Source organism: Pelodiscus sinensis, chromosome 26 (genome assembly GCF_052426305.1).
Source record: "Pelodiscus sinensis isolate ZL-2025 chromosome 26, ASM5242630v1, whole genome shotgun sequence".
In the NCBI taxonomy this organism is placed as follows: Eukaryota; Metazoa; Chordata; order Testudines; family Trionychidae; genus Pelodiscus; species Pelodiscus sinensis.
The window spans coordinates 1,130,821-1,158,680 of NC_143077.1; the positions used below are offsets into that span (position 1 = coordinate 1,130,821).

Consider the following 27,860-nt stretch of genomic DNA (forward strand, 5'->3'; position numbering starts at 1 on the left):
GGACTGGTGGGTTCCTCTGTTATCCTGGGCTCCTGCCTCTCAACGAGAAGCGGCTCTGAGCTAGGGGCGGGGCAGGGCCGCACCCCGGACTGCAGGGGGCAGCAGCGGCCTCGCAGCCTGGGCGCCTCTCCTCCTGCTGTCTCTATAGGGCAGCGGGCCTGGGTTGCCGAATAAGATCCCGTTCCGGAACTCTCGCGATCTCTTCCACGCCTCCATCATGGCGGTGAGTAGCTGCGGTCCACGGAAAGGGCTGGGGGAGGCTTGTCAATCCGCCGCCATCCTCCCCTGGCTGGGGCTGGTCGGGTCCGCCGCCTGCGCGGGTGGGTAGGAGAAGGGTTGTGGATTCCCGAGGGGCCAGCATGGGGGGACGAGGAGTCTTCCCTGCTCGAGGGCCGCTCCGGAGGCCGGGTTCCTTGGATTTGGTCCCCCTTCCCCTGGCAGGCAGGAGGCTCGTGGAGCTGCGTGCAGGCCGGGGGTCCCTTCCTCGTTGTCTCGCCATGTCGGGGCGCAACCCCTTCTCTTCTGCAGGGTCAGGTGCTTGAAACTTGCCGCCCCTCTTTGCAGTGGCGACCAGGGTTTAGACACCCGCCCCCCTGCAGTGGCTACCTCACCGGTGGGGTGCCCTGCCCCAGAGTTTGGGACCCTCCATTTTTTCCCTTTCCCGGAATTGGTGCCTTCACCTGCTCTGGCAATTAGGGGTTGAACCCTCACGTTCTCTTTCCTATGGGCTCTGATTGCTCCCCATCCACACAGCAGTGGACTGAATCCTTGCCTTCCCAAGCTTTCTGAGGGGGGCAGCTCAGGACTGTCCCATACCCCGTTTTTACCCTGCAGACCTCATAAATGTTGGCCTTGTAGTTACAGGGCCAGCACCAATCTCTGTGGGGCATTTGGAAATGCACAAATAAATGGGAAGTGCTGGGCACCGGCTGGTACAGAATGCTGGCTATGCTTCCCTTGCCCCTGGATTGGAGTGTGAGAAGCACACAGTTCTGTAAGGTAGAAGAGTGTCAGGAAAGTCATGGCTAGTGCTCTAGCTCCTCTTGCACAGGGCTAGCAGCTGTGCTCTATGACACGTTGCCTCTCTAAATGATTGCACCACATCATTAAACACTTTCTGGCCCTACTCCCCTCCTGTAGCAATGTCTACTGACTGGCATCTTGTGTCTGCTGGGTTAGAGCAAGGCTCATCTCTCTCAACTGCATGTGTTTTCCCACTACAGCAAGATCAGGGTGAGAAGGAGAACCCTATGCGTGAGCTGCGCATCCGCAAACTCTGTCTTAACATCTGTGTTGGAGAAAGTGGTGACAGACTCACCCGGGCAGCCAAAGTGCTGGAGCAGCTCACCGGCCAGACTCCTGTCTTTTCAAAGGGTAAGTTGTCACTTAGTGTGAAGGGCAGCAACCCAGATCCCATGTTGTAACAGTTAGTGATGTTTTATTAGTAGTTGGAGAAGCCATTTTTGGGGCCTTTCAATGGAAAAAAAAATCCAGCTTTGTCTTCTGAGGGCATAATGATTGCTTTTATTTATATATATATATATATATATATATATATATGGAGGTATACCTATCTCATAGAACTGGAAGGGACCTTGAGAGGTCATAGAGTCCAGTCCCCTGCCCTCATGGCAGGACCAAGTACCATCCCTGACAGATTTGCCCCAGATCCCTAAATGGTTCCCTCAAGGATTGAGCTCTCAACCCTGGGTTTAGTAGGCTACTGCTCAAACCATTGAGCTATCCTTCCACCCCTTCTTAAAGCTTTAGTACCATTGATTGAAGTGCACCTTCCATAGGGTTTTTATCCCTCTAGGTCAGGGAGAGGAATGTAGGAAGGGTAGAGAAGCCTGTATTGTCTGTGCCTGTTACATGAATAAAGGCCTTAAATCTCCAATACTGGCAATCTTAGCCCTACCACAGCATAAAACTGCCCTTTCTTCCCCCTGAATGTGGTGTGTAAAGTGGTGTTGGAGATGTTTTGCTTCACTCTTACTGGTTTGTCTCCCGCAGCTCGATACACTGTCAGATCCTTTGGAATCAGGAGAAATGAAAAGATTGCTGTTCACTGCACAGTTCGTGGGGCCAAAGCAGAGGAGATTCTGGAGAAGGGGTTGAAGGTGAGAATTTTGACTGTTTTAGCTATTCATGTGGCTTGTTAAATCTTGCATGAATTTGAAGTTAGTCTAAAAATAATTTAACAGCACTTAAGTTGATGATATGGGACTTGTGTACACTGCTAACTTTTACTGCACTATAACTTTTTCACTCGGGTGTGAAAAAAACAGTCCCTCTCTTTCTCCCCTCCCCCTTCTGAACATAGCAAGTTACAGCACTGTAAAGTAGCTGTGTAAACAGGCTCCTAGCACTGGGAGTGGAGATGGTTTACTTAGAGCTTTGACCCAGTACTGGTGTCATGACCACACTGCTGCATTAAAGCATGCTGTGGCAGTGCTTTAAAGTTGGAAGTGTAGGCAATACCTTACGCTGTTTCCCTGTGGTGTTAGTTTCTCTCCCGTGTCAACTTCTAGACATACTGTCTAAGTCAATGTTTCCTAACTTTTTGGCCAATGAACCCCTTTAGAATTTCGAGGAACCCCAGCCAAAGAAAATTGGTCTAGCCAAAAAAAAAAAAAAAAGAAAAAAAAAAAAAAGCGATCACTGTTAAAGAGACAGCTGGGAATTCTGAGTTCTCGTAGAACCCTTACTTTTACTTGGCTGAACCCTGGGGTTCTACAGAGCACTATTTGGGAAACGTTGGTCTATGTGATACTGTACCAAACTGGAATTTGAAAAAATAGACTTAGAAGAAGAAATCAGTTGAGTGTATTCATCTAAAGCAGTGATGCTCAGACTGAGGCTTGGGGTGCAAGTGGCTTTTCATTGTACCTCCTGCAGCTCTTTGCAGAATGGTATGTTAAAACGTTGTGGGATTTAATTGGCTCATAGCTAAGACTAGTTAATAATCGGAATACCTTTAGTATGTAATTAACCTGTGAGAATAATATATATTTCTATGTGCATGTGCACCTATGAAATAAGTCACAGTACTATGGCTCTTGGATAATACAGATTACTAATTTGGCTCTTGAACCTCTGAGCTGTATCCTGAGATGTAATTGCAGTACTTTTAGACATACCAGAGCTAACTTACTCTAGCAATCTTGAATAGTAGTGAAGCTGCAGTAGCATGGGCTGTACAAACTCATCTGCTAGAGTACATGGTGCTACTTGGGGTTTGCTCAGATTTGTCTAGAAGTGCTGCAGTCACATCTCTCATTGCAGAGTAGACATAGCCTGAATTTAAGATAAAGTTAGTGCAGGTACTTAGCTCATGGAGAGCTCAAACCGTGCTCATGGTGCAAGGTCTCAGATGGGTCCATGGATTGTGTGTACATGCTGTCATATCTGTCAGTGTTGCCTGCATTAATAGATGCTGAAAGTTCTACTACAGACATTTAGTAACTTTTCTTACTAAAAAGTTTGTGTACGGTATCTTGTGCTAACATCCTTCCTTGCTTTCAGTGACCAGGTGTGTGTTAGGACTTTAGGCTGCATTGAGCACTTGCTGGCAGTCAAGATTCTTAGCCCCGAGTCTGCAGTCTGTGCAGACCTGTGATGCCGCCTTTGTTACTGTGACTGGCAGAGCCTCAGGATACCCAAATCTGCTAGATAAGAACCTGTCAACTCTTGCCAGAAGCGATTTGATTCCCAAGTGGATCCTGTTGCAGATCAGTGGAAAAAGCAGGCCCCTGTTTGGAAGGAAAGAGAATGTAACTGGTTGTAAATGGGTTTCAGGTGCGAGAATATGAGCTGAGGAAAAACAACTTTTCAGACACTGGGAACTTTGGCTTTGGAATCCAGGAGCACATTGATCTGGGCATTAAATACGATCCCAGTATTGGCATCTATGGGCTGGACTTCTATGTGGTATGTATGCTTCTTTTTCTTATTTCTGCCAGCTGTACCTCAGTGTTAGAGAAGGCATCCCAGAAGGATGAGGGCCCCTGGGAGAGTCCAAACTGTCTAAAGTGTCTGTATGCACAGGAAGAAGTGTGGTTTTAAACTAGATCCAGCTCTCTGCTTATAAAGAGGACACTAAACTGCTAATAAAGTGGTAGAGATGGTGTCCTTGGAGAGGAGCTGAATTTTGCTTTATCTTTGTGGCATCTTGACTCTTCCAACAACGTAGTAGAGTGACGCATTCAATGGTGCAGCTCTCCAGGCCTGGGAATCTGCAAGAATTAGGCACTCTGGCTGCTTGTATTTACTAGGCTGTGTATTTTACATTATGAAACTTGAATTCATGTCTTGGCTTTATTGTATTGCCCATGTGCAAATATAAAGATCAGTTCTGGTCTCTCAGTGGCTTTATGCACAAGGCAGAGAATAAGGCTATCACAAACATCTCCACCTTCCACTTCAAGTATGAGGTGCATGTCTTTGACCTAGCCTTCTGTGAAGATTGAAAGAATTGGGCTTGTTTAGTTGAGAAAAGTGAAGACTGAGGGGGAACATGATAGTGGTTTTCAGGCACCTAAAAGAGAGTTACAAGGAAGAGGGAGGAAAAATGGTTCTCCTTGGCCTCTGAGGATAGGACAAGAAGCAATGGGCTTAAATTGCAGCAAGGGAGGTTTAGGTTGGACATTAGGAAAAACTTCCTAGTTGTCAGGGTGGTTAAACACTGGAATAAATTGTTGAGGGAGGTTGTGGAGTCTCTATCTCTGGAGATATTTAAGAGCAGTTTAGATCGACATCTATTAGGGATGGTCTAGATCAGCGGTTCCCAACCTTTTCCAGATGGGGACCCATTTTGACAATTCAGGAAGACTTGGTGACCCAAGGCAATTGAAAAACGGGGGGAGGAGAGAGGACAGAGCCACCTGGGGTGACACTTGGCCACCCATATTTAGGTCCCGACCCATAGATTGGGAAACAGTGGTCTAGATGGTGTTTGGTTCTGCCATGAGGGCAGGGGACTGGACTTGATGACCTCTCAAGGTCCCTTTCAATTCTAGTGTTCTATGATTCTCAGTTCTAGTATTCTATGATTGTGTTTTATGATTCTCTAAGCTTAATTCATAGGGTTTAAATATCGATGTTTCTATCAAAGCAAGAAAGTTCACCGTATGCCTCTGCTGTTCAGAGTGTAGAGAAAAGACAGATGCATAATAGGTGATAGTCATGTGGCTTAATGCGTTATATTAGGAAGTAGGGATGTTAACTAACGATTAATTTACTAGTCAAGTAGTCAGTGGAGTTTCCATTGACTACTCAACTAGTCGATAGGCACTTCTGTATTCCTCCTTTGAGCTGGGGCTCGTCTATATTTCAAAGGAGGAATGCGGAACTCTGCTTGCAGCTTGGGGTCAGAGGGAAGTCCCGCTGACTCCAGGACTGCACTTGAGGGCTAGCTTTGAAATGTACAAGAGTCCCCAGAGGGGGCTCTTACTCATTTCATAGCAGAAGTGGCAGCATGGAGCTTGGGGTCAGCAGGGGACTCAGAGTCCGCTGCTGACCCCAGGCTCCATGTGGTGCTGCCTCTGCGTTTCAAAGTAGTGCTGCGTGGAGCCCTGGTACAGGCTCTGCAGTGCTGCTGCTTTGAAGTACCCCCCTCTTCCCTTCCCCTTTGCTGGCTCCATCTGATTGCAGTAGTTCCCAATCTTTTTGGCATCACGTCCCCTTTCTGATGTTTGAGAAACCCTCATGCCCTGCCCTCCCAATAAACCCCCAACAAAACTGGTTGAGCCAAAAAAAAAAGAAAGGAACTGACCGGGGCTGAAAAACAAATATAGCAGCAAAACTTGGGGTGGGACTGACTGGGGGGGAGGAGGGGGTCACCTCACGTGCCTCTCTCCCCTTCCCCCCCCGAATTTCTTCATGCCTTGCCTGCCTCCCCCCCCTTGAGGGGGGCATGCCCCCCAGTTTGGGAACCTATGTGATAGAGGAAACGAGGGGGTGGGAATTGACTAGTCAACTGAATATCCAATAAGCATTTGTTTATCACAGGGATGGGCAAAAGGGCCTCAGTGGGCTGAATCCAGCCCGCCAAGTGGGTAGATCCGGCCTGCAGAGGCCCTGCCCCTTGCCCGTCCCCAGGCAAATTAGGGCGGGGTGGGGAGCGCTGTTTCCTCTGCTCTGTCAGGAGCGCACGGTGCTTGGAAGCGCCAAACACTCCTGAGAGTGTTGAAGGGCTGGAGCAGGCTTCACACGCTTCCCCACTCCCAGGCCAGTCAGGACTTGGGGACGGAAGAGCATGTGAAATTTCCTCTCCCCAGACCCTGATTGGTCTGGGGGTGGGGAAGCGTGTGAAGTCTCCTCCCGCCCTGCCAAGAGCGCGTGGCGCCTTAAGTGCTGTGCAGGGTGGGGACAGAGCGGAGGGGAAGTGTGGAAAGTCTCCTCCTAGACAGGGACATGGGCCTCTAGGGGGAAGGAGGGGTGGGCGGGCAAAGGCGCTCCCCCACCCCCAGACCAATCATGGTCTGGTGGTGGGGAACCCAGAAGTATCCAGGCCCTGCCCCTTCTGGTGCAGCCCCGGAGCCACTTCAAAAAATTTTGAAGTGGCTCCAGGCAAAAAATGATTGCCCACCCCTGGCTTATCAGATAGTCGACTAGTCCTTAACATCCTTATCTGGAAGGCAGTTAGGCACTGCTATGAGGAATACAGCATCAGTTTCTACAGTATAGAAGAGCCAGGATGTGTGCATTTTCTTTTCTGTTTCTAAAAGTGTGATGTTCCTCTAGTATTGCCACTGCTTGGACATCAGCAGTGGCAGAATGTTCCCTTTCTGTTGCGCTCCAAATATGCTTCAGCAGCATTGGAGGGAGTGCCACTCTGGCTACATGTTCACTGGGGAAAAGCATATTGGCATGTTCAAAATACCTTTTTTCCTAGTAAAGATGACACCTGAGAGTGAGAAGGTAACTAAATCTTCAGGGCTTATGCTTTGGTCCCTCTGCTGAAGCTGTGCCAGCATAAATAGCTTATGGGGTTTCTGTCCACTAAGGACCGATCTCCTCAAGTCACTTCATGTAGGTGACTGAATACCATCAGAGTGGTAAGTTATGCTCTCTGTTGGGGTTACCTAGTACAGTTACCATTAGAGAGTCTATCCTTGAATGCCTTTTAATGCAGTCAGTAAAGCAAATGTCACTCTCCTGAAGAATCTTCACTCTTGAGAGAGATTCTTGATCTGTACATTCAGATATTAATAAGTGCTGTCCGTTACTGCAGGTTCTGGGCAGGCCGGGCTTCAGCATTGCTGACAAGAAACGCAAAACTGGCTCCATTGGAGCCAAGCACAGAATCGGAAAGGAGGAGGCCATGCGTTGGTTCCAGCAGAAGGTAAGATCCAACACCTTTTTCATGCCCATTAGGCTACTCAGCAACCTAGTTAAGAGACCTCAAATACAGCCTTTTCATTCTTGCTGACCCAGTCTATGATCTTGTAGTGAAAAATGACAAACTTACTGAACTGGAACGTGAGCGCTTATTAGCATGAGATAGTGAAGAGAGCAGAAGCATCTCTGAAGTGAAGGGTTTTCACTCCTTAACTTTCCTCATTTGATGTTGGAAACATGAAAACTAGCAAATCTGCTTATAAAGGGTTGAAATGGTGATTGTTGAGGGCTGGTCCTAGGTGCAGGTTGCACTGTGTCCTGGGGATTTGCAGAAGTAGAATACTGTTCTTCAGAAATACTTCCATTGCATATGCATTTCTACTCGTTTCTATTTCAGAACTGTTTTTCTCTACTTGCAGTCTGTGGGAGGGAGGCAGCAGCAGCAAAGTACTGAGATCCTCAGGTGCACAGCTTGTCCTCCCTCCAGCAGTAGACACATTCAAAGAAACAGCAGTTTAGATGGGCTACAGTTGGGTCAGGACCAATATGGTCCCATTTTCCAGACAGGAGGGAGCAGCTCATGTGTCTGCAGCTACCAAAGGAATTGTGTATTCAGTGATGGTGAGGAGGTTCTTGTGCAGTGAACAGTCTGTCCTGTTAGCTGCTCCGTGTAGAGGAATGATGTTCACTCCTGTCTTTAATTGTTTAAGACAATTCTACAAAACGGGGGTTGACGTTCAAATCTCACTTCCATATTGACAAGTATTTAACCCTCAACCAAGCCCTGACTTCTAATTCCCGGGGCTAAGCCCAGAGACTCATGCAATAGATGTGACCTGCAAAGGGGAAACAATTTTTTTTTCTGCTTGGGAAACATGCTGCCTTTTTACATGAGCAGTATTCTGTCTTCCTGAGGGAATGGAAATGTTATGCTTTGTGGATTTCTAGTCACTGCCTGTCTATTGTGGGGTTTGTTACTTGTGAACAAAGCTTCATATGAGTTTCAATACTCCTGCCCATTCCATTAAGACATAAACTCCCACTGCTGTTCTGGCAAAACCAGGAAGTCCTAGATATGATAATCATAAAATAGTCTAAAGACCTCTGTAGAGAAGCCTCTTGTGCTGTGTTTAGCCACCATAAAGAGGCAGAAAAGCTTCCAAATCCAGTTGTCACTGCACAGGTCACCTTTTAACTTACCATACAACATGCTGTCCTCTAACAGATTGCCCACCACTCAGTGGGAGTCAACAAATCCACCTTCCTGGTTTACAAACTGACTCACAAGCTTTGGGTGTCTCTTGGCCCTGAAGCATCTGGTCGGAGGCCGCTGACCCATGGAAAAATCAGTTGGGGGCTGCACACAAGTGAGAAGCAATGTGAAAAGCCCTTGACAGAGAGAGAGAGACACTTCTCACATTCCCCTTGCACACCAGAGCCTAGGGGATAGATTTTGTGTTCTCCAGGCCCGTGAGTGGATGGCAGGGGTAGCTGGAGTACAAACATGGGCTCCCCAATGCTGAGCCTGGGGGGCCGGATCCAAGCAAGCTGGGTGTTGAATCCAGCCCCCTGGCCCTGAAGTTCCCCACCCCTGAGCTATTTCACGGTAGAAGCAAGTTGAAGTATTCAGCAAAGTTTGTACTTTTAAAGACCACCTGTAAGCTAGTAGGCGGATTCACAGGCCAGGGCAGTCCAAATGAAACCCAAACACTGAATTCACTTTCATTTCCTTTTCTCATGACAGGTTTATTAATAAACAAGTTGCAGAAAGTGTCAATAATTGGTAATGGAGACCTTTCCTTCTTTCTGTAGCTGCAGGGGTAAAAACAATCCCTGTTTTCACCATCCCTATCCCATTAGTCCTTTTCTAGCTGTTCTGGAGAGATCTGTGCTTGAGCTTCCCTAGCCCCTGGAAGCTCTGCTGTCCACTGTCATCATTAAGAGCCATGTGGTCTTCTCTGGCTCCCTGAAGTCCTTGTATTTGCCCATTCCTTAGCATGTGTCGTGCGACTTCAGCCTCCAGTTTGAAGAGTTATTACTTGCAGAGTGGTTGATGTGCCCCAATGCCCAGTGTCTTGTTACAAACCCAGTTATTTTGAAATCTTTTTCTCAATGCCGAGAGGGGATTCCTTACCTAATTAACACGTCAAATAATTGAAAATCGACTCCCCTTATTAGCAGATCATGCACTCGTCCCATGGGCAAAACCTCCTTATATTGAAATTGTGGGAGTAAGCATTTGTAGGGTCAGCCTTCTCCAATATTCCTTCCACTGAAGCAACTGTGGGGAACCTCCAGGCCGGATCTGACTGGAGCACAAGTGCCAGCTTGCCCTGCTGCAGGGGGAGCCTCCCTTCATGGGGCTAAGACTGGAACTGAATGTGAGTAGTGAGGTTTTGTTTGGTTTTTGGCTGTGCATGGACCTTCAACTGATTTTTTTTCTGTGGATCAGAGTCCATTGACTGGAAAAATGGTTCTCCACCCCCACACGACAGCTAAGATGCAAAGAGCAGATCATGAAAAGAGACTAGTTTTCACTTGCTCAGTAGCTGTTTAACTTCCTGTTTACCTCACCAGTGCTGTGCTGTCCTGTCTGGATTGCAAACTGAAGGCTAGGCAGACAGGTATTTTTATAGTCTTTCTCTGGAATTGCATTCCTGGAAATACTTTTTTGCTCACTTAGCTTCTGTAGAAATTTTCATTTTCACAACCAAAGACTTTTGGGTCAAACTGATCGGACAAACACTAAAAAACAGAAAATACGTTGGAAAGTCAGTTTCCCTGTTCACTTTTCAGACTATAAGTTTGGATGATCAAGTCCCATCTGTGACCTGAAATAAGTGGTGATTCTAATCTCTTCCTTGGCACACCCATAGCTGGCTCTGATTTGACACTCCCTTTTCTCTCTCTTGCAGTACGATGGCATCATCCTTCCTGGCAAATGAGCAGTTCCAGTTACCAAAATGCTAATAAAATTTTCTAACATTTAACTTCCTGTTGTGCATTTTGTGGCTGGCTCCTCATACCTCTTCACCCTAAGTTGCTGGAACTTGAAGCCAATTCAAACTGGAGAGGAGAGCAGACCCCGCACTGCTGCACGCTGCATCTGCATCAGAGCTGGCAAGTCAGTGCTGTGCTCTGGGAATGGGAGTTGCTGTCCATAAGGAGTAGATGGTAGAACCAGCGTGAATGGAAAGAACTCCATTTCCAGGCTGGCCAAGAGGGGAAGCTACCCATAACATTTAAAACATAGTTCCATGGGTATAGGATAGGTAACCAGATGGAGTTTTGTGAAGCATTTTGGGGACTGAGCTGCAAGTAAAGAGAAAATCAAATTGTAGTCTCCACAATCTGATCCCAAAAAGCCTCCTAGTGTGTGCTGTTGAAGTTGGTGCCACTTGAGAGGGATTCTCCACCACTGGATGAAACCGTGAATAGTTTCTCAGCTTGCAGAGCAAATGAGATGTGGTGCATTTGCCTCTATCCAATACTAGTGGTGGTAAGCGCACAAGTGATAGAGACTAAAGGTGACTGAAGCTTGATGAACAAACAACCATAATACATTCTTAATGGGACTCTGATTAGAGAAGCTAGAACAATCCCCATCAAGTGCTTTATAACCCCTGGAAAAGTGGGTGGCTAAAAGCTTTCTCTACACTCAATCCAGAATCTGCATCCGATGCTGTAAATTACCAGCAGAGAGTGCTGACCACCCACGCAAAGGACTAGCTGGAGTTTATTTCAGCAGGACTCAAAATCCAGCATGCATCACCTTAGCTCTCCTGGTACACAGCAACTGGAATAGAACCTAACTGTTCTGCACTGTCCTGTGCCAGGCAGTCTTTTTAGATGTTCTAACAGTCCCAGATACATTTTTCTGTATGCTTGGCAATAGAACAATTACTGTCATATGGGCTTTAAAATGATGTACATAAATTTCTGTCTCTCAAAACGTTTTTCACATAAGTTTTTCTTCTTTTCAGGGTACTGGGAATATAACAGCTTCCTAGTACAGCAGTGCATGTAGCAGGCAAGTTATTCCTTGTGTTAATCTTTTATTCTATTTTAAATAGTTCCCTACAAGACACCAGTTCATACAGGTAGAGTCAAACACTCGCTGACACTTAATTTGCAGCTTCTCTGCCCAATAACAAATTATTTTCCAGCTTTAGTGCACCCTGCAGCAGTGAATAGCTCACAAATGAGGCAAACCCACTTCTCTCCAACACATTTTGACTCAGACACCTGGCCACAATTTGCTCTGTCCTACTTGTAACTAATCCATTGGCTCAATGCCTCTCAGATCATCTGGAAGGCTGCCTTTTCATGCAGCCTGAAAAGCATTCTCATCAGTGTTGTAACTAGTGAATTGGGCCAGTGCTGGCAACAGGAAAAAATGTTAAAGAAAAAAATGTGGTATGGCTTGTTTGGTTGATCAAGACACACACACAATAATTGGTTTAGCTGTTCTGTTGAAGCTGTTGAATAGGTTTATGCTTGTTTGCATGAGCTCTTACTGAAATAACACATTCTTAGGGGCAATCAACATGTGTCTTAACCGAAGTATAAGTATAAATTGCACTGAAAACCGATTGGGTGCTTTTGCCCTCTGGCAGTTAGGGTGGAGAAAGTGACCAACTGCAGTTAAATTTACTACTCTGCATGTCTGTCTTTGCTGTCCCTTCTCTAACTCACACCTCTGTCTCTGTCATTTGATACAGCAGCACTCTGGGGCTAGCCAGGGTTTAGGAGTAGAATGAAGTTCATTAAACATGGTTTCAGTCTGCCTGAAGGTCCCAGACCAAACTTACAGTGCCTAGTATAGAGACGTGTTTGCTGGGTGCCCCGCGGGTTGCATGATTGTATAGATCAAGCCCAAGACTTTGGGGCGGGTTTACACTGAAAATTTACATTAGCGTAGCATTGTGACTCGGGTGTGAAAAATATACACCTTAAGGGTGCATCTACACAGCAGGGCTTAGTTCAATTTGCATAGCTTATTTCATCCAGGTCCATCCAGCCTAGTACCCTGTCTGCTGACAGTGGTCAATGCCAGGTGTTCCAGAGGGAGTGAATTAAACAGGTAATGATCAAGTGATCTCTCTTCTGCCATCCATCTCCACCCTCTGACAAACAGTGGCTAGGGACACCATTCCTTACTCATACTGACTAATAGCTATTAATGGACTTAACCTCCATGAATTTATCTAGTTCTCTTTTAAACCCTGTTATAGTTCTAGCCTTCACAACCTCCTCAGGCAAGGAGTTCACACAGCGCATAATCAATCTGTGGAAGAACTTTTGTTTTAAATCTGCTGCCTATTAGTTTCATTTGGTGGCCCCTAGTTTTTATATTATGGGAACAAGCAAATAACTTTTCCTTATTCACTTTCTTCACACCACTCATGATTTTATATACCGCTATCATATTCCCCCTTAGTCTCTTTTCCAAGCTCAAAAGTCCCAGTCTCTTTAATCTCTCCTCATATGGGACCTGTTCCAAACCCCTAATCATTTTAGTTGCCCTTCTCTGAACCTTTTCTAATGCCAGTATTTTTTTTATTTTTTTTTTTATTTTTTGTGATGAATAGACCACATCTCTATGCAGTATTCAAGATGTGGTCATACCATGAATTTATATAAGGGCAATAAGATATTCTCCGTCTTATTCGCTATCCCTTTTTTAATGATTCCTAACATCCTGTTTGCTTTTTTGACTGCCTCTGCATGCTACGTGGATGTCTTCAGAGAACTATTCATGATGACTCCAAGAGCTCTTTCCTGATTAGTTGTAGCTAAATTAGCCCCCATCATATGCAGGGCTCGACGATTGCAGTGAAATCCACTCGCCAGTCCTGCACTGTTCATGCGCGAGACCCGCACTGTGCATGCACGAACCGCCGATGAACGGGGTGACTGGCTAAAAGGCGAGTAGATAAGCGGATTTGTCGAGCCCTGATATAGTTGGGGTTATTTTTTCCAATGTGCATTACTTTACATTTATTCACATTACGTTTCATTTGCTATTTTGTTGCCCAATTACTTAGTTTTGTGAGATCTTTTTGACGTTCTTCACAGCCTGCTTTGGTTTTAACTATCTAGAGCAGTTTAGTATCGTCTGCAAACTTTGCCACCTCACTGTTTACCCCTTTCTCCAGATCACTTATGAATATGTTGAATAGGATTGGTCCTAGGGCTGACCCTTGGGGAACACTACTACATTAGCTCTCTCCATTCTGAAAATGTTACCATTTATTCCTACCCTTTATTTCCTGTCTTTTAACAAGTTCTCAGTCCATGAAAGGATCTTCCCTCTTATCCCATGACAATTTAATTTACGTAAGAGCCTTTGGTGAGGGACCTTGTCAAAGGCTTTCTGGAAATCTAAGTACACTATATCTACTGGATCCCCCTTGTCCACATGTTTGTTTGACCCCTTCAAAGAACTCTAATAGATTAGTAAAACATGATTTCCCTTTACAGAAATCATGTTGGCTTGCCCAACAAATTATGTTCTTCTGTGTGTCTGACAATGTTATTCTTTACTATTGTTTCAACTAATTTGCCTGGTACTGACGTTAGACTTACGGGTCTGTAATTGCCAGGATCGCCTCTAGAGCCCTTTTTGAATATTGGCGTTACATTAGCTATCTTCCAGTCATTGGGTACAGAAGCTGATTTAAAGGATAGGTTATAAACCATAGTTAATTGCATGGCTTATTTCAAAATTGGGAGCGTTTACACAGCACTTATTTCAAAATAGAGCACTCTTCCTCCGACTACCCTTACTCCTCGTACAATGAGTGTTAAAACAGGAGTCAGAGTAAGAAGTCCTCCAGCTTCACAGTATTTCAACATTTTAAAATAACTGTGTAGACATGAACTAAGTTATTTTGGAATAACGTTGCTGTGTAGATGTACCTTAAGAGAGATAGTTAAGCTGACTTAATCCTCAGTGTAGGAGAATTCTGTCAACCTAGCTACTATCTCTCAGGAAGATGGATTAACTCTAGTGATGGGAAAACCTCTCCTGTCACTAGTGAGTATCTACATGAAAGTGCTGTAGCTGTGCTGCTGTAGCATTTTAAGTATAGACATAGGCTTTGCCTAGAGTTGAAATGCCAGTGGTGCAGCAGCAGCACTGCAGTGTAGATGGAACCTACGCTGATGGGACAGATTCTTTTGACAGCACAGGAATCCACTGCCCCAAGGGGCAGTAGTAGCTATGTCAACTAAAAGTATTCCGTTGACCTGCTGTCTATACCAGGAGGTAGTTCAGCTTAACAGTGTCAGTCTGGGATGTGATTTTTTTTCATACCCCTCCAAGCAATGTAGCTGGATTGATCTAATTTTTTACTTGTAGACCAACCAGTGCTTTTCATGCGTAATTGACGTGGCATAACTTTACGTTTGATTCTTGAAAGAGCAGCCTCTGAAGTCAATAGATCCTGGCCTCTGTCATTTATCGGGTAATGTATGTTACAACGATCCGCATTGTTGGACTGATGCCAGGAAATAAGCCTCAGCCTGGCTTCAGTGCTTCTGCGTGTGTCACCTTTGTTACTGGTCCAATGCTCCACTTGCCCCACAGCTCTGGTCAGAGGCTCAAAGTGCTGCAGGTCACCTCTCTCTCCAGCACAGTGCAGCCGTTTTGACCACACCCTACCCTCTCATTCCCCACGTTCCCAAACCCATTCATAATATACGGCCCCTTTCGTCTAGTGGTGCAAACACCGACTCCATTAAATTCTACTCCTGGCACTGTCTTAACCAAATGTTTCTCCTTTTACCTTTCAAGACTTTTCCATATTCTGGGTTCTCTGCTGTTGGGTTAACTGTGGGAGGAGTGGCTGAGTCCAGGTGCAGGTTGCTAGGAGGGATGTAAAATCCCAGTTAACCGCTTAACCAGGATCCTGCAGCCAGGCTGGAGCTGTGGGTGGAGGGCTCCTCTGGCCCGGCTCAGCTGCCAGTTACAGGTAAGTTCCCTAGTTGCTAGGTGGAAGGTAAAAACATTAGGCTTCCTGAGACCATAGCTTCCTCTGCATAACTTATTGAGATGGACTTGTAAAGGTTTGTGTAAGCACTTGTGCCCAATGCAGTGAAGAGGTGGGAGAGGGGGATTTGGTTTGTGTACCTATAATTACAGGTCTGTTTGCATCTGTTCTAATTAACAGGAGCCCTAGCAACTCACTTCCCTTGATACTGTTAAAGAAGATAAATACATTTAACGTGTCAAGGGTCGCAGTGTTCTTTCTTAGCCCTGTTTTTCTTCTGGCTAATGTAAAAGGATGTAACTACAGTAATTACTTGTTTAACATGTGCCCACTTAACACATTTTTGCAATAGCATGATTTTTTTGGGAACGTTTTTCGAATAACACGACCGTCCCCGAAATAACACGAAAATAATCAAGTGGTGGACTACTTTGCACAGCAGTATAAGTTGGTGAAAACAATGGTAATATGCATGAGCGAATGAATACACATGGTCACAGCGCTTCTCCGCTCACTCACGTGTTTCTTTGTGTTTTAACAAACCGCGGCGACTTGTGCTGCTAGTTATCTTGTGTTGCTAGATATCTAATGTTGACGTTGATGACCCAGCACCAACAAAAAATTGACTTTGCCGCCACCACCACCTGAAATGCAACCCCCCACCTTTTCCATGATTTTTAATGGGAAAATTGACCCCGCGTAGCATGTTTCGCTTAGCACAAACATTTTCAGAAACGCATCTATAGTGTTAAATGAGGAATTACTGTACAATAATTTTTGAGTGTCTGATCATTTTTACAATCCCTGTAATAGGAGCTCTGTGAGGGTCTGCAGTTTTTGTATATTTTGTTTGTTTTACTGAGCTCTCGTAGTGTCTATACTGCATCCAGCTTGGTGATCAAAATTCTCCTTTCCTTTCTGGTTGCTTCAGTGCCTCAGACTCTGTTTAGCAACTGTGGGTTGGTGTTAAAGTTACAGGCGTTCTTGGGCACTCCATCAAACACTTCCCTAGCGTTAAAAAAGTGCCTTGATTGAACAAGGAGAACTGAGAAGACGGTGGAAAGACTCCAACCTGAAATGGCAGGTTCCCCATGTGCTATGAAACCAGCCTTTGCTTCCCAGGGCTCTTGGTATGTTCCGATCTCAGCTGCCCTGCAATTTGAACTCTGTTCTTGGCAGGGTTTGAACTCTGTGTTTGTCCCCAGCTGAAGATGGAAAAACATCCTGCTCCTCCATTAGATGCTGACAGCTGCAGAGGCTGCTGAACTAGCCCTGGAGACCTTGTTTGGTGAATGCAGGAGGGTGATGGTGCAGCAGGACACCCCCCAGTGGCCTCGGGGAGATCCTCCTCCTCTGTCCATTCATTCAGAGCGGGCCTGTAGCTCTGCACACACTTCTGGTATTTCTTCCCACTCATTCCAGCTTCCCACTAGGTAGATATGCCCCTCAAGGATTGTTACTCTAGCTGTGCTGACCCCAGTGGGCACAGGTACTACATAGCTCCACTGGCCTGTGAGAGGATTGTAGCACTCCACGGCGATTACATCCACCTGCTCACCTTAGGGGCCCAGCTGGCTGCCCCCTAGGACGTAGGCACGATCAGCCACAGTGGCAGCGCAGTGCCAGTCCCTGAGAGTGCCAAGCCCTGCCTGGTCTCACCACACCTCTGTTCTGGGCTTGTAGCTGCACATGGTGCGTGAGTAAGAGTTGTTGATGTAGCCCCCGGTAGAATCTTGCTGTCAATGACGGCTGCTGCCATGCCAGCACGAGGGATCTCCATGCTGGCCTTGCTCTGCCAGCTGTTGGTGGAAGGGATGTAGCAGTCAGTGGATGACAGGAGCCCCTCTGCGTTGCACCCACCGATGGCATAGGGAAGGCCATTGTAGGCAGTGAGACAAGTGAGTCCTGTTGTGCAACATGCTGGCCAGCTGCAGCCAAGTGTTGAAGCGAACATCATACCTGTGGAGAGACGGAAGAGCCGTCACCTAGCCCCTGCTGTGGAGGGCTGCTCTGAACCTGCCCTGGGGACACTAGCTCTTCTTGGCAAAGAGAAGTTACTGATCTTCATGCAGCTCTCCAGCCACAGATGTTATATCACACCTGATTCTCCTCACGCTCCCTGCAGCACAAAGCCAACTGCTGCTATACAAACCTGAACACTGCTAGGCAGTACTTTGCCATTTCTGGAGGCCTTTCTCAGCTGCAGGAAAAATATCTGTGGCAGGGGCTGTCCTGTTTTTGTAGTTATGAATGGCCGGGGTCCAGCAGGCTGTGAACATGCTACTTGTCACTGAATATTCCTGTCCTAAGCCAGTCCTGAGCCTCAAAAGCTTGTAGCCGTGTCTCTTGACTTATAGGAAGCCCCTTCAAGTCCCCCCCTTAGATCTATTCTCTTCTAGATGGGTTCTCTCCTCAGTCCTGTAGTACTTGAGAGCCTGCTTGTAGGGCATGAAGTGTCCACGAGGTTGTTCTTTCTTTCATTATCTCTCTCCCAGAGGCTAGCAACTCTTGTAACTCTGTGATGGTTTTGTGATCTGGGAACAATGTCTCATAAGGATTAGACCAAGACCAACAAATTCATGTCTGGAAGGAAGGCAAAATGCTATTCATTCGCTCTGCTAGTTTTCCTTTGTAGCTTTAGGGTTCTACTCTGCAAGCCCCATCCCAATTGTGTCTTCAATTTCAATAAAATACTTGCTATTGCCAAGGTTACATGTCTCCTCTCTTAATTAAAATCCCTAAACAGTCCCATGACGTGTTTCATGAGAACTTTACGAAAGCCCAACCCCTCCACTTAGACTGTGCAACAAAGGAGAAAGACAAGCAAATTACATTACAGAGAAGGTGAGTGTCTGTCTCTCTCTCTCTCTCTCAAAAAAAAAAACAAAAAAAAAAAAACCACCTTTTCCTGTGGGGCAACAGAATGATGCCATCACACCACTCTGCGTTGCCCCACCCTCCAGCCTGAGTAGTCCCCAGGAGGGGAAGTGGCGGCCATGGCTTGGGGTTGTCCTCTAGCCCCTCCTTGGGGGGCACCCTGGGCTTCCCTTTGGCCTCTGGATCCCCTGCAGGAAGGCTAGGGGACGGCGGCAGCAGCTCCTCACTGCTCCCCAGGGCCCCAGTGCAGCGGGGAACTGCCACCTCCACCTGCGCTGGAGGCATTCGGGCTGCCCCGAAGCGGAGTCAGCAGGCAAGCTGAATCAGGTGCAGAGCCTCAGGTTTTCCTCCCCGCCCAGGAAGCCAGTGCCAGCACTCTAATCTTATGGAGGTGGGGGGATGAGGCTGGAGCACCAGGCAGGTGGGGCAGCGGTTCCCCGGTAGGTCCCGGGGCTCCGGAGTGCAGTGAGGAGTTGCTGCTGCTGCTGCTCCTGCCACCGCCACCCCTTGGCACGGCCCCAGCCCTCCTCCAGTTTCTGGGGGTGAGGGCAAGAGACCGGGGCTGCGGCCAGGGAAAGGGTTGGGGGGGGGGGGGGGGGGAGAGAAGCCAGGTTTAGTGTGGCCCTGGTGGCTGTGGGGGCCTCCCTTTTCCCCTCCCCAGCTGCCCAGGGATGGGGGCTGGTGCAGCTGTGGCCCTCCCCAGGAGCCCAGCCTGCCTCCCCCCAGAGACATAGCTTAAAAATTACTGGGGATGCTAATTCTGCCAAACTGGGAATCAGCTACATAACAGAACTGATAGTTTATAGAGAGATTTAGCTATTTAAGCAATCTCTAGCCAGAGTACAAAAGATAACTTTTAAGCGACACAAAAAAACAGAGAATGTAAATGAAAGTTGCTCCTGTATTCTGGATTTGTATCATTATCATTGTTCATGAATAAATAATGATGTTATGTATTTGTATTATGGGAGAACCTGGAGACTTCACCTGAGATCAGGGTGCTGTATACACCCAGTAAGCCACGTCCCTGGGAGCACAGAGCTTACACTCTTAAGTAGGTAAGCTGGGCAAAGGGTGAGAGGATGAGCAGTCAATGTGACATGACAGCGATGAGGAGAAATTCCAGGTCTTTTGTCACCCGCTCCAGTGTCCGCTCTGCTGGGCTACACTGCTCTGCTGAGCTAGCCCTTAGCATATCAATATTTTATTATCTGCTCTTGGAGCTATGTGTCTGTAGTAGATACTTCTGATGGGTTTAGCCCCAATTTTCCTCCTGCTCATTTAACCTTGTCAAAAATATCCTCAGTAAAAATGATGGAATATATTGCTTAGTGCATGTAATCCTTCCTATCCCTAATGGCTGGGTCTAGAGATTATAACGGGTGGAGAACCTCAGGCCTGGGGGGCTGAATTTGCCCCCCAGATTGACTGGATCTGGCCCCCAAGGCTCAGGGTTCCCCTCCAGCATCAGGGAGCCTGTACTGGCACTCCAGGCTCCCCTGCCCACCATGGGGCTAGAGCACACAAAATCCAGGCTCTGCTGTGTGAGAGGGATGTGGGAAATGTCTTTCTCCTTCTCAGGCAAGGACCACATCCATGAGTTTGTGTGCAGCCCCCGCATGATTTTCCTGTGGGTCAGCGGCCCCCGACCCAAAAAAGGTTCCCCATACCTGGGTTCTAACAGTCTCCTTCAGCTCGTGATAGGGGCCTGCATTGAGATCTCAGGTTCAAACCCATTGACGATTGTGGTAGATATGCATGCAGTCACTTTCTTGTACACTGAACACTTATTGTTTTAACTACACAATGGGGACTGTCTTGCCTGGAGGAAATTCTTGTTACCTGCATAGACTGCTGACTGCATGTTGAGCCTCGTTCCTAGTATAATTTTGATCTTCCCCCTCCTGCCACATAGAGGAACCCATCCATCACAATGACACACTGATTGAAACTTTTTGCTGGCATCTCAGCCAGCTTGCTCCAGTTTCCGTCCAGATCCCTGTAGCTCATGGGTTCCCAAACTGGGGGGGCGTGTCCCCCTGGGGGGGGCATGAAGAAATTCCGGGGGGGGGGGGTGCAAGGCGACCCAGCCCCTCCCCCCCACACACCTGTCAATCCCACCCCAAGTTTTGCTGCTAATTTTTTGGGAGGGGGACGTGAGGGTTTCTCAAAAATCAAAAAGGGGGCGTGATGCTGAAAAGTTTGGAAACCACTGCTGTAGCTGATATCCCTGCTAAGAGCTTTCTCACAGATTTTGGTTCTTCTGCACTAAAGAGCATTTTACTGGTAAGGGAGCAGATAGTAATTCATAGCCTCCACTAGCAGCCTGTGGCACTCAGGATCTTGCATCATCCGTGGAATTGGTTGAACTTGGTAGACCAAATGAGGAGCTGATATGGTGCCAAATTTAATGTTGCTCAGGAGGCTGGCAGCGTATGTGACTCGCTTTGGGTCAAACTCGAGCCATTTCATGGCCATCTGGAAGGTAATGACATCATTTGGGATCTGCAGGCCATCATCAATCAGCAGCTCGTTCAGCTGGTTAAAGGTGAGTTTCATGAACTGCTCGGTCTCAGAGAATTCCAGGAAGTTTTCCCGGATGAACTCTCAGGCTTCATCCTTGGCCCGGTTGAGGTTGTACATCTCTGAGATGTTGGTGATATACATGCAGTTCTCTACATTGATCTCCTGAATGAGGAAGTCACTGCACATGTTTAGCAAAGCATGTATCTGTAGGTGGCTGGCTGTTGAGATGATGCTGCCAGTGGTGTAGAGCAGCAGCTCTCAAACTTTTTGGGCTCATGTGTAAAAAATTTATGTGGAACCCCAGCGGTCCACTGATCGTATGTGTTGTACCTATCGATGTTTCCAGTATGTCAACCTTGCGGAGCCCAATTTGAGAAAAACTGGTGTAGAGGGAGAGATTCAGCTTCTCAGTGTAGGCATAAGTGATAATGGTGGTCAAGCCCAGAGGAGAGATGTTGTTGAGCTCCACTGGTTGCAGGTTGGGATCTCTCTTCAGCAGGCTGTCGAAATACTTGCTGCATGAAGCCATGATAAGTTTATGGACATCAAAGGATTTAGTTTTGGTGGCAATGGTGAGGTCACAGAGGAACCACTCTTGCTGCATTTGACACATCACCTCCAGGAGACTGCCTCCATGGTAGGGGTTCTTCATCTCGGTGGCAGTGCAGCAGAAGCCATTGGAGCCGTTTTCAAACAGACCGTTCAAGTGGTTGAGGTGATCAATGTCCAGCAAAGTGTCCTCCACTATCATGTGGGTCATGGAACCCTCGCCCCTGTGCACTTTGTTCTTCTTGGGACTCTTCTTCTTGGGTGCCACCTCAGCAGAGGTTGGTGCCAGATGATAATCTACAGAGAGAGGAAAAGTTAGATGACACTATAACAAGAGGTACTGTAGATGTCTTGCTATGAAAGACATACTGCTAAGCAGTGGCTATGGTACAGGAATAGACAAGGAGTGGAGCTGCTTAAAAAATTGTCAGTTTTTTCCTTTAGAAAACTGAATTTTGCTGAAATCCCCCCCCCCCCCAATCATATACATTTGGACAAAATTTTGTAATGGAAAAAATTGGGGGGAATTGAAAATGTAGGATGTGAATAGTTTTGAAAATTTGGATCATTGTTACTGTTAGAAATTAAATTAAACACTTTAACCACACTCTGGATAACAAAGGTATATTTGGAAGCCACTTTTATTCTGCATTAGTAGTAAAGAACTGGCAATCTCCAGTAGAAAAACAGAGGTGTTGGGGGACTAGGTAATAACTTAGGGTATGTCTACACAGCAAAGTTATTTCAAAATAACTTTCTTAGCGTCTACACAAGCCAACTGCTATTTCAAAATTAATTCAAAATAGTGGAGGGCTTATTTCGAAATTGGTAAACCTCATTCCATGAGGAATAGCGCCAATTTCGAAATTGCTATTTCGAAATAAGCGCTGTGTAGATGCTTATTTCGAAATAGGGGGCCTCCAGCCCTTCCACGCTTAGCCTCATTTGCATATTTGTGGGGAGAGAAAAGGCTTGTGCTGGATGCTGCAGCCCTCCTTCCCCGTCCCCAATTCATACAAGGATGCATAAAACCATACACAAAATAGACAATCACCAAGGAGGTGAAAGGGGCTGGCTGGAGACTGCCCCAGCCCTAGGGTTGCCAGATGGTTTAACCAAAAACACTGAACCCTCTCTTCCCCCCCAAAAAAAACACTTGAGGAAAAAAAAGGGGGGGGACTAAAGTTGTTAAGGAAAATAAAAAAGGGACCCTGACAATTATTAAGCAAAAACAAAATTTAAAAATACAAAAAAACCCATCATGGCCCCTTTAAGGCCTGTGAGGCATTTTTTGCTGGTGGCCATCTTGTTTTCTTACTCTGTGCCAGAATATAGCTTCTCTGCGGAACCACGTAAGTGGAGGGAAGGGGTGGGGAATGGGCCCGATTGCTGAGTGTGTTAGGGTTGTCTGGTATTTTTAGAACATAAGAACGGCTGTACTGGGTCAGACCAAAGGTCCATCTAGCCCAGTGTCCTGTCTGCCGACAGTGGCCAGTACCAGGTGCCCCAGAGAGGGTGGACCGAAGACAATGATCAAGCGACTTGTCTCCTGTCATCCCTCTCCAGCCTCTGGCAAACAGAGGCCAGGGACATCAATTCTATAATAGCCTTTTATGGACCTAACCTCCATGAAATTATCCAGCTTCTCCTTAAACTCTGTTATAGTGCTAGCCTTCACAGCTTCCTCTGGCAAGGAGTTCCACAGGTTGACTACACGCTGTGTGAAGAACTTTCTTTTATTAGTTTTAAACCTGATACCCATTAATTTCATTTGGTGTTCTCTAGTTCTTCTATTATGGGAACTAATAAATAACTTTACTTCATTCGCCCTCTCCACACCATTCATGATTTTATAGACCTCATTAATATATCCTCCCTTGGTCTCCTCTTTTCTAAACTGAAAAGTCCCAGTCGCTTTAACCTCTCCTCATATGGGACCCGTTCCAAATCCCTAATCATTTTAGTTGCCCTTTTCTGAACCCTTTCCAAGACCAAAATATCTTTTTTGAGATGGAGACCACATCTGTACACAGTATTCAAGATGTGGGCGTACAATAGATTTATACAGGGGCAGTAAGATATTCTGTGTCTTATTTTCCATCCCTTTCTTAATTTCTTATTTGCCTTTTTGACTGCCGCTGCACACTATGTGGAAGTTTTCAGAGAACTGTCCACAATAACTCCACGATCTCTTTCCTGATTTGTCATAGCCAAATTAGCCCCCATCATACTGTACGTATAGTTGGGGTTATTTTTCCCGATGTGCATTACTTTACACTTATCCACATTAAATTTCATTTGCCATTTTGTTGCCCAATCACTCAGTTTGGTGAGATCTTTTTGGAGTCCCTCACAGTCTGCTTCTGTCTTGACTATCCTAAACAGTTTGGTATCATCCGCAAACTTTACCACCTCACTGCTTACCCCTTTCTCCAGATCATTTATGAATAAGTTGAAAAGGATTGGTCCTAGGGCTGACCCTTTGGGGATAGTTACCCCTCTCCATTCTGAAAATTTACCATTTATTCCTAACCTTTGTTTCCTGTCTTTTAACCAGTTCTCGGTCCATGAAAGGACCTTCCCTCTTATCCCATGCCATGTAATTTACACAAGAGCCTTTGGTGAGGGACCTTGTCAAAGGCTTTCTGAAAATCTAAGTATACTATATCTACTGGATCCCCTTTGTCCGCATGTTTGTTAACCCCTTCAAAGAACTCTAATAGATTAGTAAGACATGATTACTAATCCCCCTTTACCTCCTGGCAGGGGAAAAAAAATCAGAAAATACCGGACATTTTAGGTGTCCAGTATTTTCTGATTATTTTACTGGATGGTATTTTTGCCTCCTGGACTGTCTGGGTCAATACCGGACACCTGGCAACCCTACCCAGCCCTGAGCTGCCCACTCTGTAGTGCCTTTTAGGGAGGGCCTGAAGCTCCCTCCCCAGCTGTGCCTGCTGCATCAGCCATGGAGAAGCGCTTCTCACCCAGCCCCAAGCTGCTGCGGTGGGGTTGTCCTCTCTCTCCGTGGCAGCCTGAACACTGACCCTCTTAACCCCAGCCCCACCCCAGAGCAATGATTTAAATGAAAAACAAAAATTAATTGAGTTAAGGACCTGAGCAATGCCAAGTAAATCTTCTAGTAAATAAATAAATGACTCTCCCCTCCCCCCATATGTTGGGGTGTTAATCTGTACTTTATCCCTGATGCAACTCCATTGACATAATTGAGTTACGCCCCAGGAATGCATTTGGCCCAAGTTACTTTTGATTATTTTGCATCTGTACATACTTTGCATTTTATTTAAATCAGAAGAACAATGAGTTTTACCATCCATGGTACCTGACCTGTCGTTCTATAATCTCCCATGGATCAGGATAGCTCTAACAAAGCATTTTGTTTTGGTGTCTGAGGGTTTATCTACATGGAGAAGTTATCCTGCTACAAGGTAGGGTGTGAATCAAAAGCACCATAGCTATTCCAGAATACGAGTGTTCACCACATCGAGTTACATCAGACCAGCTAGAGCAGTACAGTTACAGACAAGCGATGCTTGTCAATTTTCCCACATGAACAAGCCCTCATCCCAGAGTCCAAAATTCCCCTGATCTGAGAGGATATTTCTGAGTGGCATTATACTTTACATTCAAAGTGAAGCTGGGATTTTCAAAGAGCCCAGTAGCAGTGTGGGCAGTAGTTTCTACTAAATTTCAGCAAGGCTTGGGTCCTTCACTCTCCTAACTTTGAAAAATCCCAGGTTAAAAGTCTGGGTTAATGTTGCCCCAATGTCCAACTGCAAAAGGGAAGAGGAACCTTTTCTAAATGAAGTCAATTCAGAACAGGACAATTTTGCAATTTCTGGTCATATTATTACTGAGATTATTTTAAAAGGAATATTTTCCCTCCAGACTAATCCCTGGTTACATGCAGTTTGAATGGCCTGATGGGACTGAAAAGGGCACAGATAGAAATAAGGATATTTAATTTTTTTTAAGAATCAGTAATTCCTCCCTGCAAATTTTGCTACCCTAATATCTGCACCAATATTACATGCTGACTAAGAGCATTACCAAGTTAACAGCAAAGATTCACTTGTGGTTGTATAATTACCCTTTGTCCTTCGTAGGTTTTTGTTTAGATTATTTTCTTTGGTGTCTAATCAAATTGCCAGTGTCACTGTCAATTAGTATTAATATCACCAAGCACTTCCAGATAGTATAATAACGCAAAACTCTGTGATTTACAAAATAAGCACAACTTTCTTGGCAAACTTTGGAAGCCAAAATTCCAAGTTTAATTTAAATTACAATAACCTGTTTTACCCCCCTTTTTAGCCCCTTTCCCCTGTGCTATTCTTTGCTATCTATAGTCAAATTAAACATTACAAGTGACCCACACAAGAAAATATCTCTGTAAATATTGAACTTAAAAGGACAAACATTGGCTTTCCAGATCCATGGAGAGGAAGCTCTCTTTGTTTCTTACCTTGGTGATAAAATAGGTTAGTCCAGTGGGGACTGTGACCAGGGTAGAGGTTCTGCGCTCTGCATGTCAAGAGATATTGAGACCCTCAAACTTTCCAAATGCAACATCCTACCTGCCCTTCCCCCAACCCTGCTAGGCCAGCTGACAGTTCTTATCACATTAGCATTCACAGCAGCCTTCTGCTGGTGAGGCAGGGACAGCTGCCCTCAGCACAGGCCTGAGAGACCTGGAAAAGACTGGAGTCAGGAAGAGCTGTAGTCCCAGCAAAGTTCATCCTGACAGTGGCTGCCAGAATCTAGAAGTAGCAAATAAACTGCATGTGCTTCCAAAAACTTCAGATTGCTCTCTAGTCTGCCAGCTACCATTAGTGAAATGAGTGGTGGAGAATCCAAAAGCGGCCATTTGAGGACAGGGTGAGGGGGAGAGCAGCCCAGCAGTGGTGTGCCTCTGAGTGATACCATTTGATAAGTTGGCCTAAGAACCTCACCAACAGACTAGCAGGAACTAGGGCTGTAAGTGACTAGTTGACTATTCAATAAGCAAAAGCTTATCAGATAGCTGATGCACTAGTCAACTAGTTGCTCCCCCCCTGCTGCCTCCATCAGAAAGAGGCAGCGGGAGGGAGGGGGAGGAGGAGCAGCAGCTGGGGGCAGCTGGCTTAAGATGGTGCCCTCTAGCTCCATGGGAGGGGCAGGGGGCGCAGTGGTGGCATTCCACTTTTGAAATGTACAAGAGTCCCTGCTGGCCCTGGGCTTCATGCAGCATTTATCTATTCGATTAGTTGATTAATCTAATTTTAATGTCCCTAGCAGGAATGGAAGAAACAAATCTGTTAGTGTCAGGATGGTGCACAGGAACTGTGACTTTGACAATTAACATTATTAAGTATTATTGCTAATAACATCTAGGAGCCTGAGTCCTGAGCTAGGGTGCTGTTGTGTGCTGTGCAAACCCAGACCCAAAAGACAATCCCATAACCAGAGAAGTTACAAATTTAATCAAAATGGGTTTTTGGCAACTATTTAAAAATCGGCTTTTCACATGTGTTTGCACCAGCCACAATTGGATGCTTGGATGTTCAAAAGGAATCGGAAAAGAGGCTTAAATTGGTTTCCAGACTCAAACAAATTTCAGAGAACTTTATAATGTCCTTTTGAAGTCCATGCAGTTCTAGAGTGAAATTCAGCCCTGTAGCTTGGGCAGACCAAATTACCACTACAATCCTACTTAAGCCCTATTTTGAGTAGGATTTGCAGGTGTCTGGTATCGAACCGTACAGTTCAGTATTTTTGCCTCCTGTCTGGTAAAAAAAAAAATCAGAAAATATCGGACACCTAAAATTTTTTTCCTGGCCAGAAGGTGAAAATCCCAGGCTATCCAGCTCAATATGGAGGCAGCCTGGCAACCCTAGTGCTTATTGGGTTTCGCAGGGGAGCTGTCGGGCCCAGCGGAGGGAGGCAAGATGGCGGGCAGCCTGTTAGGGCCAAAAGCCTCACCACATGTTTCTTAAAGGGGCCATGCTGGTTTTTTTGCTTATCAACTCTCAGGGTCTTTTTTGTTTTGTTTCTTTGTTTTTGCTTAACAACTCTCGGAGGAGGGGTGAGTTCGGTATTTTTTCTGAAACCATCTGATAACCCTAATTTTGAGACTTCAAGCGGAACTTGTGAATACGCATTTTTCCTGGCGCTTTGCACAGGAGTGAATTCAACCCCTTTAGATGAATGAGGTAAACAATCAACAGAAAAAACAGCCCATAGATTCTTGAGAACCATTTTCCAGTCATCCAACATTTTCTTAATCATTGGATGGTAACCAGTGATGTCAGGAATAGTCATACAAAGGGGTATTTATACCATTCCTTCAATTTCATCATTTTTCTCATAACACAAGAAATAGGAGTCACCAAATGAAATTAATAGGTAGCAGGTTTAAAACAAAAGGAAGTTTTTCTTCACACAATTAACCTGTGAAACTCCCTGCCCAGAGGATATTGTAAAAGCCTGTTCTTTAACAGGGTTCAAAAAAGAGCCAGATAAATTCATAGAAGATAGGTCCATCAATGGCTTTTAGCCAAGATTAGCAGGAAT

The 27,860-nt window shown here is 45.9% G+C and overlaps 1 protein-coding gene and 1 pseudogene across 3 annotated transcripts in view; one reads left to right on the forward strand and one right to left on the reverse strand.

Moving 5' to 3' along the window:
- The first annotated feature begins 83 nt into the window (after positions 1-83).
- RPL11 (ribosomal protein L11) overlaps positions 84-27,860 on the forward strand; it is a 31,244-nt gene continuing 3,467 nt past the window's right edge. The window contains exons 1-6 of one of the 2 annotated variants that reach the window (XM_006130493.4): positions 84-223; positions 1,224-1,374; positions 2,014-2,120; positions 3,799-3,930; positions 7,235-7,345; positions 10,257-10,331. In XM_006130493.4, coding sequence (XP_006130555.1) covers positions 218-223; positions 1,224-1,374; positions 2,014-2,120; positions 3,799-3,930; positions 7,235-7,345; positions 10,257-10,286 — 537 coding nt within the window. In that variant the 5' untranslated portion in view covers positions 84-217 and the 3' untranslated portion in view covers positions 10,287-10,331. Of the gene's footprint in view, positions 224-1,223; positions 1,375-2,013; positions 2,121-3,798; positions 3,931-7,234; positions 7,346-10,256; positions 10,332-27,860 lie in introns of those variants that run through there. The other variant, XM_075908682.1, reaches the window with a different exon arrangement.
- Positions 15,678-25,880, reverse strand: LOC102443685 (kelch-like protein 31; annotated as a pseudogene). Its single transcript, XR_016347915.1, has 4 exons — positions 25,774-25,880; positions 21,120-21,584; positions 20,055-21,001; positions 15,678-17,294 (listed from the first exon to the last, which is right to left on the reverse strand). The product of XR_016347915.1 is annotated as a kelch-like protein 31 (transcript).